The sequence below is a fragment of the Rosa chinensis genome, chromosome 5, assembly GCF_002994745.2.
Source record: "Rosa chinensis cultivar Old Blush chromosome 5, RchiOBHm-V2, whole genome shotgun sequence".
In the NCBI taxonomy this organism is placed as follows: domain Eukaryota; kingdom Viridiplantae; phylum Streptophyta; class Magnoliopsida; order Rosales; family Rosaceae; genus Rosa; species Rosa chinensis.
Genome location: NC_037092.1, coordinates 42142223 through 42154908, shown reverse-complemented (window position 1 = coordinate 42154908; position 12686 = coordinate 42142223). Strand labels below are relative to the sequence as shown.

General features: G+C 35.9%; 1 protein-coding gene across 1 annotated transcript; it reads left to right on the top strand.

Annotated features, from left to right (window-relative positions):
• The first annotated feature begins 7015 nt into the window (after positions 1-7015).
• Positions 7016-9853, top strand: LOC112203860. Its single transcript, XM_024344769.2, has 3 exons — positions 7016-7151; positions 7496-8578; positions 8802-9853. Exons 2-3 carry the CDS (start codon positions 7501-7503, stop codon positions 9851-9853), a joined length of 2130 nt encoding a protein of 709 aa, XP_024200537.2. The 5' UTR covers positions 7016-7151; positions 7496-7500.
• Positions 9854-12686: the final 2833 nt, after the last annotated feature.

Below are 12686 nucleotides of genomic sequence, written 5' to 3'. Positions count from 1 at the left end.
AAGCAGAGGAGAAAGGCGAGGGTTGGTTTTACCATCAAGATCAAGGAGGAGTGAGTCTTCACGCTTATGAAATTTTTAATTTTTAATTTTTAATTGTAGTTGTCTTGCAATACTGGATATTAATTTGGTGAGGTACTGTTATCCCTTACAATGTAACTTTTATCGCTATTTTAGACAAAAAGAAGTTGAGGCCTCAGAGCGTGAGATTGCGGATAATAATTCATACAAGATACAATTGAGTTTACAAATTCACTAATTCATGCTTTATACTTCAATAGACAATAATCTAGACTCCATAGACCATAATCAAACTTCAAAGCTTCATTATATGAAATGGTTGGCTTTGGTTCTCGTTTCGAATTCGATCAACTAGGTCAAATTTAGTTACTCTTATAAACTTATATTTATATATCATACACTCCAAAAAGAAACCTCTATAAATTCAAAGAAAATAAAAAAACCGACTGTTGGATGCGATTATTACAATAAATTATGAGTGTGTTTAAAAATTAGGGCAATTTCACAATAGTTTTGAATCCGATCGGATTGGTCAACCATAATTACTTGTATGTTTTCTTGGTTGACCAATGGCATGACGACCGCGAAACGTGCATATTTTTTTACATCATGTTTGTAAATATTTCATCGATGGATGGGCGTTGACATAAGATAAAAATTTCAATTTTAATTACCAATACATTGGCCTATACCAATTTGCCTCCTAAAGTTGTATGACTTATATATTGTATTTAAATTGTTGAGGTTCGTTCTAAAGCAACCATAAAGTGGAAAATGAATTTGGAGGAACCAACCGCTCGATGGAGAGATTGTAATGTTTTATGATGGTTGTAAAAAATGGGGCCATTTTGGTTCTCGTTTCGAATTCGATCAACTAGGTCAAACTTAGTTACTGTTATAAACCAATATTTATATATAAACACTCCAAAGAGAAATCTCTATAAATTCAAAGAAAATGAAAAAATCGACCGTTGGATGCGATTATTACAATAAATTATGCGTGTGGTAAAAAATTTAACAAATTTCACAATAGTTTCAAACTCGATCGGATTGGTCAACCGTAGTCATGATATAAAATTTCACAATATTTCGGTTCGGTTTGGTTTGGTTTTCACCTAGCTAAAATCGAAAACAGAACTGAACATAATCAGTTGGGTTCGGTTTTTTTTCGGTTCAGTTTTGTTCTGCTTCCATGCTGTTTTCGGTGCGGTTTTTTTTTTTTTTTTTTTTTCTGTTTTTGGTTTCACCAGCCCACCCCTACCAGCTGAGCAAATGGGCACCACATTAAGTCACTTCGAGCCACATGTTTGATCAATCAATCTGTGGCGTGAACAATCTTTGTCTCCTTCATCCTTCTTTATCTTCTTCTTCCTTAGACTCCGGCAGGTGGCCTTCCTTGGCCAATTCGCCCATCAGAGAATCATTCCGCCGGAGCCGCTTTCGATCACCACCATACGGCGCGACACAGCGACGGCCAAACTCATGATAAAGTGGATGATCAGAGGCAGATCTCGATCGTGGCTGAGACACCAGCAACAACGGCGAAGGAGGAAGCACTAATTTCCTCTACCTCCACACTGCCTCCCAAGCCTCCAACCAATGGACGAGTTCCGGTGGTCGAGAGAGCTTTCTCTTTGATCTAGAAAGGAAGATCCTAGTTTCGGTACGATGATGCGCGAATTTCCTCTGACATTTGCTATATCAAAGAGCTTTCTCTTTGAACTCTTCTTCTTTGATCTCGCAATTTTAGTTTCAAGATTTACATTGCCCGATTCCATGGTTGGGTCCAAGAAGAGTTCTATCAAGCCTAATCTTGACATTGGAGATAGCACTGCACCACCAGTTCTCTAACCCCGATTCCAGAAACTCACCCCAAGAAACCCTAAGTATATATAAAAAGTATGTCCATGTTAGTCATATCATCATCATCATCATGAATCAAAATAATGAGAGAGAGAGAGAGAGAGAGAGAGAGCAATCTAAAGATCAATTGAACGTTCCCAAGAGTAAGGAAGGACTATTCATGATAAAATTTCACAAGGAAAGTCCATGACCAAACTAGGGTTGTCAATGGGTCGTGTCGGGTCAAGGTATTTGTCGTGTCGCAAGATACAAACCCAAACCCAAACCCAACCCATTTAATAATCGTGTCAAAAATTTAAACCCAAGCCCAACCTATTTATTAAACGGGTTACCCGTTTCCAACCCGCTTAACCCATTTAATAAATAGGTTATGTCGTGTTTGACAAAATGTCTCATTTAAGGGTTAACAATGTGACCCATTTAACTAAAAAAATGTATAAATTGATTAAATTCACTAAAAACTTCACAAGACGAATAATATAAATAATTATATATAATTCATAAATAATTAAATCCAATAATTATAAAGCAAAATATTTCAAATTGTCTAATCCTATGATCAAATACTCCCAACGTCTAAAATTTCAGGATAAAATATAGTATAATCGGGTTATACGGGTTCACTTCGTGTTGGCGGGTTGACTCGTGGCCGACCCATTTATTAAATGGGTCATGGCGGGTAAACCCATGGCTGACCCGCTTTTTAATCGTGCGGGTTCAACTCGCTTTATTTCGTGCTGGTTTCGAGTCGTGTTATCGGATCATGTCGGAATTGACAGCCCTAGACCAAACGCTATATTTCTCAATGGGATGGAGACTATAAAAATATTATAGATATTATAACCATGTACGTGTTATATATACTATGTACAGATCATCTATCAAAATGATACTATTTTATAAAGAAAGACTTACATTAACTTTGGTAAATTATTGATTCGATATGCGGCTCTTAACGCATTCATGACGGGAAGCAAAAGATATATGTATTTGTGTTTGTGTCTCAAGTGGCTTGAGAACTCAATGGTGATTTGGACATGACTCTAGAGACGTTATCTAGATTGGTTGATATATATTAGGAGGAAAATATATGAAGAATTTTAAGACAAGCTAATGTTAAACCTCCTATAGTTTCTTTTGTACCATAAACAAGTTACACGAGCACTGAAATACTTTAGAAATTCTATGCTATGTCAACCTAATCTGAAATTCCATCAACTAGGAGATATGATGCTGTAGGTATAAGGTTTACACTTGATGTGTTAGCATCCCTATACAAAGCATTGAAGAAGCCTACAAAGTTCATCAAAACTGATCTCGGAGAATTTTAGGTAATTGCATCTCATGCATAAGCACGGGATTGCAACATATGTTGCAATCCCCGAGTCTGCCCGATTTAGTCCTAGTCAACCCTACGTTTTTGGGAGTCAGGTAATTGCATCTCATGCATAAGCATGGGATTGCAACACATGTTGCAATCCCCGAGTCTGCCCGAGTTAGTTCTAGTCAACCTTACGTTTTTGGGAGTCCAATTTTGGAAAGTATCTTTTGGTTTTTAGATTTTATTTTACAAAGATATTTTTCAACTGATAAAATCGTGCTTTTGAAGTCCTAGGTGATTTAGGATTTGTTTATTTTAATTGGATATCTTTTATTAAAATATTTTTCCTAATAGGAGTCCAATTAGGGTTAAGTCTTAATTGTTGAGAATTTATTTTCTCCTCAATATATTCAGAAAAGCAGCGTTGATTGTGTAGGGATTTTTATGCAAGAATTATTGTGTGTCTTGCTTGCTTAGAAAGAGTTCCATAGGAGTCCATGAAACACTTGTTCCGTATCTAAGTGTTTCATTGTTCATTCATATACATGCATTGATTCTCTTGAGATCAGTAGAGAAGATTGTTTGTGTAAGTGGAGCGATATTTGCAGATCGTTCAAGTGAAGAAGAAGGTCAAGATTCAAGACAAGCACTACTCTAGTGAGTCTAGAGATTGTAACCGCGTAAAGAGCTATATGTGTTTGTAAAGAACCATATCCTTCATCAATAAGTTGATTGATTTTATTTGGGTTCTCAAAAGTAGGAGCCCCGCAGTGTTTTTAATCTTAAAATTGAGGTTTTCACTGCGTAACCAAAATTGTGCTTTCTGTGTGAATTTTTGATTTCTGCCCAGTAGGGATTGCAACGTGTCTATCAATCCCCAAAACCTAGAAAAACGTTTCATCCAAGTATTTTCAGATGCCCTAGCAATCAAGAAAAAAGAATTGAAAAAAAAGGGAAAGTGCATAAGACAATATTGTATACTAGCTATAGGACATATGTAAAGAACGACTAATGTTGTGAGGATGTAGCTCTAGATCCCTATTTATGGCATTTTCTTGAACACCTATGAGTCGACATACTATACTGGCGCTGTCTATATGCTTTGAACCAATAAAATGTACCTAATAAGTTTCATACTAGATTCTATATATGTATACTATAAATTTGTTATTATTTACCAAAGAGTGGTGCTAGAGACACAAAATTTTTTTACAAAATTTTAATCCCAAATGATGTGGCCTTTGCCACATCATTAGTTTGTGTTGATGTAATTATCAACTAATAAATTAATTCCCTTTCAAAAATAAAAATTAAGCAAATTTCTTTTTAAGAAAAATTGTTATTTCATATTCTCGTTTAGGAAAAAAGTCATTAATTATTTTTATTAAAATGATTGAAAAATCATGTCAAATTAATTCCTAAAACGTCAAGCAAAACTCAACATTTCTTTTATGAATTACCATAAAAATTGATCGGTTTATGCATGTTTATGTTTGATAGGTTTAGCCCTTTAGGGTTTGATGAAAAAATTTACATTTTCATTAGTGAGCAACTTAGACTAAAAATATAATCTTAAAAGAGTGTAAAAAATAAATAAATAAAAAAATTCTAAGCATCCAGAGAACAACTGTGATTTTTTTTTTTCCATCGTTGCAAGTATAATATTGTTGATGAACTTCTAAGTGAGAAAAAGAATAGTGGCGATGTGGTACAATTAAGAAATGGTTAGAACTTAGAAGTGGATGAGTATTGACTTTAATTGGAATTTATGTTAATTTTTTTTCTTAAAGAAATGAATATTTTGAAGACAGATTGAAAATATAAAATCAAAAGTGATGATGTGTCATCTGCCACGTCATTTGGGATCCAAAATTTGGTATACAATTTTGGGATCTCAAGCATTTTCCTTTACGAAAAGAGTGGTGCTAGAGACACCAAAATATTATACCAAATTTCAATCCCAAATGATGTGGCATTACCACCTCATTCATAGTTATTTCCAACATGTAATTATGTCAATTAATTTTCATTTATATAGTTTCCATTATATATGCAATTACTTAATATTATATTAAATGAGAAAAATAATGTTTCCCTGCAATCCCAAAAATTGATCTTCAAATACCAGGGATATTCTCATATACCACTTGTCATCATCATCCTTATCTCATGCTGCACAAAAATTTGGAACTCAAGGGACGAAAAATCATCTAGGATTTGAATAAATAAAAGGTCTTGCGTATGAAAATCCAAAATAAAGAAGATGATCGATTATGAATATAGCAACCACAAGGCATAAATTGGCTTTGTAAATCATAATCACAAGGGATTATGATGAAAAACTGTGAGTTAGCTCTTAATAAAATATTAAGAAAGATACAAAAATCAATACAAAAGTTAATTTAACCAACTTGTTTTGAAATTTGAATCCACTGGATTGGTTCAAGAAATTAAAAGAGAGAACAACAAATTTACTTTTTTTTTTTTTTTTTTTTTTACAATAGAACAAAGAATTTAATGGTTGTGGATAGATGGCTGCGATATATGGAGGATGAGTTTTGCATTTTTAGGATTTACCAAGACATGAGTTTGCACACTTGTTGGATTGATTAACTTCACCGCATTTTCTTCTTCCGTTTTTTAATATTTTAGAGATAAATAAACTAATTTAAATACATATTCTAAATATATAAAAGAAAAAAGACAGCTTGAATATTTTGAGATTCATTAGGGCTGATGTGGTCAATGTCATGTCATTTGGGATGGTTTTTTTGTATGGAATTTTGGGATCTAAAGCATTTTCCTTACGAAAATCATATTCCAGCAAACTACATTTTCTGTCAGATACTTTGACTATGGTTCAATGAATTGTAATTATGCCAAATCATAATGCAATGAAGATTTACTTATATGGTAAAATAATTAGTTTATTACTATAACAACATATATATATATGAATCCAACTAAAATCTGTAATTTTTACTTAAAACAAAACAATCAATAGATGAAAACTCAGTTCACCAACCTCTAGTTATATCGAGTTCAACTTAACTTATACAAAAGCACAACTATTACTTATTCTGAAATATATTCATGGTTAGTTACCTATGTACCCTGAAACAAAAGATGTTAAGGGAAGTACTTAACCTTTTTTTTTTTAAGATTTGTCAATTAACAAATGTGAATGTTAATAACTAATCTACATCTCAAACTCAGGACCTTCCATTTACAAATTAAGCATGTATGCCACTAGACCAAGTAAAATTGTGATAAAGTTGCCTCCTTAAGCATTTCATTAGACTATTCTGATTCAACATAAAAGAAAGTTGTACAATTGCTTTTTCGATCATCGGAGTTAACCCTAGTGTATGAATTCGTCGTTTAGAGTTTAGGATTTGGACCTACAAATCTTACCAAATAAGTTTTTTTTTAGGGAAATGATTGAAAAGGTCATTTTAGAGAGTGAAATGATAATAAGGTCATATTGTTTTCCACTTGATAGAAAGGTCCACTGTGAATTGTTATTAATATTAATTTAGTCCTTATGAATAATGAGGTCATGTTACAAAAGGTCAGTTTTTAATTTATATCATTCCGATTCTGCCCCTACGGTAATAAACCTTTATAACCTTCTATTTCAAAATCTGCGAGCTCAAATTTCTCTCTCCAGAAACCTTCCTATTCGATTTGTTCGGAGATTTCTTTCCGAGATTCTTTCTTCTCCGCCCTCTCCGTCGGAAGCTTCTGATTTAGTTTTGTGCCTCTCCGACGATCTGAAATCTCAGTTTTGAGTGGTTTTGGAGCTTCCGCGGCTCTTCTCGTTTTCTGGATCTTTGGCTTCGTCTGTGTTCGTCTTGATCACGTTATTGTGTTCTTCTTCTTCGTCGACTCAGTGCTTGGTTACAGTTTCTGTATTTCTTCCTCTCTCTGGTTTTCTCTGATTTGATCTGTAAGCCTTCTATCTGTGAATTTGTTCGTTTTTTTTTTTTTTTTTTTTTGCAGTGTTTTTTTGTTGTTTGTGTTAAATTGTTGAATTGTTCGTTTTGGATTACTGTGTTCTTCTCCTTCGTCGAGTCAATTATATGTTGAATTGTTGATGATGTTTTGTGCTATTGCCGTACTATATATGTTCTAGACTGTGTTTTTTTTTATCAGTGACATGGCCAGTTACATTTTTAATACTGCTGTTTTGTTCAGGCTGTAACAGTTACTTTGGCAGTGACTTGTTTGTGTTGATTCTGTTGATTTTCTTAGTAGTGACATGGATAGTGATTTTGTTTTATTCTTGTGCAGTTGTTATGGATTCTAGCTATGTTGTCAAGTTTATTTATTCTGGTGAAGCAGCGACAGTTCCATTGTTGCATAATTGGTCGTTTGTTGACCTATGCAATTCAATACGCTCTCGTTTTCCGGATTTGATTCAAGGAAATTTCATGTTGAGGTACATTATTCCTCCGGATTCTAGTTCATGTTTTCTAGAGAGTGAAGTTGATATGAGAATGATTTTTAGGAATTTGGTTCGTTACAATTCTGATTTCGTTGAAGTGTTTGTGACTGATTTGCCTTCTATTAGTGAAAGCGTGGTGAGTAATACAATGTGTGAGGATTCTAGTACCATGCTTGAGGAGAATGATTATTTGGGGTGTTATAGGGCAGAGGCACCGAAGAGTTATATGACGAAAGGTTGGGAGAGTTATATTCATTCTGAAGGCCAAAAGTTTGAGGGTGGGGTTGTTGAGTTTAGAGATAAGCTGCGTAAGTATGCCATAGAAATTGGTTTTTCATATGAGTTTGTTAGAAATGACACGGTTCGTGTTATTGCTCAGTGTTCTAAGAAACATTCTCAGGGCTGCAATTGGCTTGTGAAGGCTTATTTATGCAGGGTTAATGGTTTCTTTATGATTAAAAGGTTGGTTAATGTTCACACTTGTCATGGTGTGATTCGTTTGCAGAAGAGTAAGATGATGGGATCCAAGGTTGTCAAGTCTATTGTGCTTGATAAGATTCGTGCGAATCCAAACAAAAAGCCAATTGATATAGCTGATGAGATCAAGAGTGATTATGGTTTGGATGTTCCTTATCGTACTGTTTGGTATGGTACGGAGTTGGCAAAAACAGCCCTGCATGGTGATGAAGCTGAGTCTTATTCTCAGCTACTTTGGTTCAGTGAGTCTGTTATGAAGTCAAACCCCGACTCTAGGATAGTGGTTGAGTTTCATCAAGAAACACACAGGTTTCAGCGTATGTTTGTGACCTATGGTGCATGGATGAAGGGTTTCCAATTTTGTAGACCTATTCTTTTCATTGATGCTACATTCATTACCAACAAGTACAAGGGGCAGATTATTGCTGCATCGGCAAAGGATGCCAATCAAGGTTGAATCTCCTTCATTATTTCTAGTTTTTTATTTTTCTTTCTACTGACATTGTCAGTTACATGTTCATTGACAGTTACATGTCCAATGACTTAAATGTTCTGTGATTTGAATGACATGTCTCTGGCCATGTCACTGTCAAGTAATATGCAGTTATGTCAGCGACATGGTCAGTGACATTAACAGTTACATGACAGTGACATCATTTTTGTTTTTCTGTTCAGGCTTGTATCCAGTTGCTTATGCTATTGTCGATTCTGAAAATGAGAGTAATTGGAGATTTTTTCTTGAGGTTTTGGCTGAAGAGTTTGCAAAACACCCTATGAGGAGGGTGACGTTCATTTCTGATCGTCATGTTGGGCTTCTTAGTGCTTTCCCTAGTGTGTTTCCCAATAATCCACATGGGTTTTGTTTTAGACATCTGATGGCTAACCTTTCTGACAAATTTTCAGCTGGTTCTTACCTTAAGGATCGGATTCCTTACTTGTTTATGTGTTGTGCTTATTCTCGCACACCGGAGATGTATGAGTTCAACATGGAAATCTTGAGGAGTGAAGGTGGCGACATAGTTGCTCAATTTCTGGAGGATCTTCCGAAGGAGAACTGGTGTATGGCGTACTTTAACGGCGAAAGATTTGGTGAAATGACAAATAACTTGGCTGAGTCTTTCAATAATTGGGTGTTGCCTTTGAAGAGTCTTCCTATTCTTGATATTAATGATGGGATTAGAGTGAAGTCCATGGCTTCAATTGCTGCTCGGAAGCAGGATGCTCAAGAATGGTTCTCTGAGTTGTGCCCGGTGATTGAAAAGAAGCTGAAGGAGAATTTGGATGTCGGAAGGCATTGGAGAGTGAGCAGATCTGATACCTATGTGTATGAAGTTCACTGCCAGAAGTACAATAGCATGGTAAATTTGGAAACTCACTTTTGTTCTTGTGGAGAATGGCAGCTGTATGGCTTCCCATGTTCCTATGCCCTTGTAGTGATCCAACAACATGGTTCTTCCCCATATTTGTATGTCAATGAGCTGTACAAGGTGGAGAAATATCGAGAAACTTATTCTTTCCCAATTAATCCTCTTCCCTCTATTTCGAAGCAAGTGCATGATTTTGGTAGAGATGCGGTGATGTTGCAGCCTCCTTTGACTAGAAGACCACCGGGAAGGCCTAGAAAGAAGAGGTTCAGAAAAAGGAGCGAGCAAACCAGGGTGATCAAGTGTGGTAGGTGCGGAAAATGTGATGGTCACAACAGAAAGAGTTGTACAGCTCCGATATAGGTTCTATTCTGCTTACATGCCTTTAACAGTGACATGGCAAGTAACATAGCAAGTGACTCCAATACAGTTTGAAGTTTTGTTTTGATTTTTCATTTTTTTCAATAAATGATAAGAAGTGCTTACTCATTGGAATTTTTTTTGACTATGAGACAGTGTATCTGCTTTCTTCTTTTATAAATTCTTCAGTATTCTTGTCCTACAGGTTTTTAATAGTTACATGTACAGTGACAACCATTTTCTTTAGATTTACATTGACTTGTCCATTGACATTAGTTTTTAGTTATCTTGGCAGTTTCTTGTTCAATTACTTGTAGTTGGATCACTGATTATAGATTTGGTTATTGGCAGCAGAACGCTGCCGTTGCGGTGCAGCGGCACGCTGCAAAATAAAAAAATTAGCTGTAAAATTTTTTTTGGTTTTTGCGGTGCAGCGGCACGCTGCAAATATTAATGATAATTAAAAAATGAAGTATCTACACCAACTTTGGTTTGTTAATTGGTAGCGGAACGCTGCCATTGCGTTGCAGCGGCACATATTCATCTACATGCTTAGTTACATGTTCAGTTACATACATTGCCTATGACTTGGCCAGTGACTTCACTTGCCCAACTCATTGGCCAGTGACTTCCTTATTTACATGGACAGTGACTTGGCCAGCGACTTTACTTGGCCAGTTATTTTGTTAGTTATATGGACAGTGACTTGGCCAGTTACTTTTTCAGATACATGGACAGTGACTTGGCCATGGACAGTGACTTGGCCAGTTATTTTTTCAGTTACATGGACAGTGACTTGGCCAGTGACTTCGCCATATACATGGACAGTGACTTGGCCAGCGACTTCACATGGCCAGTGACTTCGCCATATGCATGGACAGTGACTTGGGCAGTGACTTCGCCATATACATGGACAGTGACTTCCGCATTTTCATGGATAGTGATTTAGCCATGGACAGTGACTTGGCCAATTACTTTATCAGTTACATGGACAGTGACTTGGCCAGTTACTTTGACACTGGGCGAGTTAGTGACTTGTCCTATGAATTCAGAAGATGCATTAATCTTGAATAAAAAGATCCATACAAGTCATAGTCTGAAGTAAACAACAAATTTCTGAATTTCTGAAGTAAACAAACAAATATCTAAAATTCTTAATTTGCTGAGTTCCAGCTCTGCTTATGTTCAGCAAATTTTTTGAATATTTGAGCTTTGAATTTCATGATCTGAGCTTTGGTGACTTTGTTTGGCATCTTCTCCTCTTTTGCCATTTTGTCCATGTAATACATTACAAAAGCTCCGCAATCTAATCTGTTGTCAATTAAAAAGTTTTCATGTTAATGATTTTGACCAACTTAGTAACAGTAAAGTCATCATTTTAAATTTTTGAATATAGACTTACGATCCTTCGTCTTGTTGGGGGCAGATTCTGGCATGGTTCAAAGGGATCCTTCCACCGTCATAATTTTCCTTTATCCACCTTATTGTTCTTATCTCATCATCGCTCAAAATACTTTCAACCATCTTTAATTTTGTGTGGGTGCTTTGACTCTTGTCAAAGCTCATTCGGCAGCCTTGCTGCAGCATATCGTCTGCTTGATCTTTTACTGCTCTCATCCACAGCTCGACCATTTCAACCTGTATTTTTTAACAGATTAGTGAGTGATAGTTACATGGTCAGATACATGGTCAGTAAGAAGTTTCTTACCAATTTTTTTATGCTTTTAAAGCACTGTCCTGTTCCTGCTCTTCTTGGTTTCAGTGAATCAAAATGCAGCCATTGCGGTATGTCCTTGTCAAAGACCAATAGCGTGAATTCTTCATTATGGGTAATTGGGAAGAAAAGCATGCTGCATTTTCCCATGTTTTGGAACAGCGGCTCACACAAGTATTGATGGAGGTTTCTCACAGTTAAATGTATTGTCGAATACTATTTAAAAAAAGAAAGAAAGAAATACATAGAACGAGTTATAAATAAACAAAGAATGAGAGATAAGGATTTAATTTTTATAGAAATTGCTCGCCATACTTACCCAACACATGCTATGCATAAAAGCAGATCTTCCCAAATTTTGTGAACTTTCATTTTGCATTTCATCCTTCAATATTTCCCCATAGCAATCAATCCAGTTGTTCTCTATTGATAGATTGTTTATGAACATTTTGACATCTGCCCTTGTGATTTCGCTTCCAGGCTCTTTTCCCTCCCAGAATAATACGCTGCATAACATAGAACGGTGTTAGTCCAGTGACTTAGGCAGTTACTTTACACTTGCCAATAATCTGGACAGTGACTTGGCCAGCTACATGGAAATTGAAAATGATCTGGACAGTGACTTGGCCAGCTACATTGAAATTGAAAATGATCTGGACAGTGACTTGACCAGTGACTAGGCCAGCTACATCTCAATTGCCATGATCTGGACAGTGACTTGGCCAGTGACTAGGCCAGCTACATGGCAATTGAAAATGATCTGGACAGTGACTTGACCAGTTACTAGGCTACATGGCAATTGAAAATGATCTGGACAGTGACTTGGCCAGTGACTATGCCAGCTACATTGCAATTGAAATCACTAGGTGGTGGGCTGTAACATGAAATTTTACCTTTGTTCTGCCTTGTTCCAGTACTTCTCTAATTTGTTTTTATTTGGCATGTCAAGTAGGTTGTACAGTGGTAGCTTTTGCCAATCTATGACTTCAATTTTGCTTTTTTCTGTTTCTTCATCGTCATCCACTTGAATCGTCAAATCATGTATCACTTCCTGCTCTGGCTGCTGTTCAGCTGTCTGTCCTGTTTGAATTGTCCCTATCATTGTCAACTCTGTGATTGGTG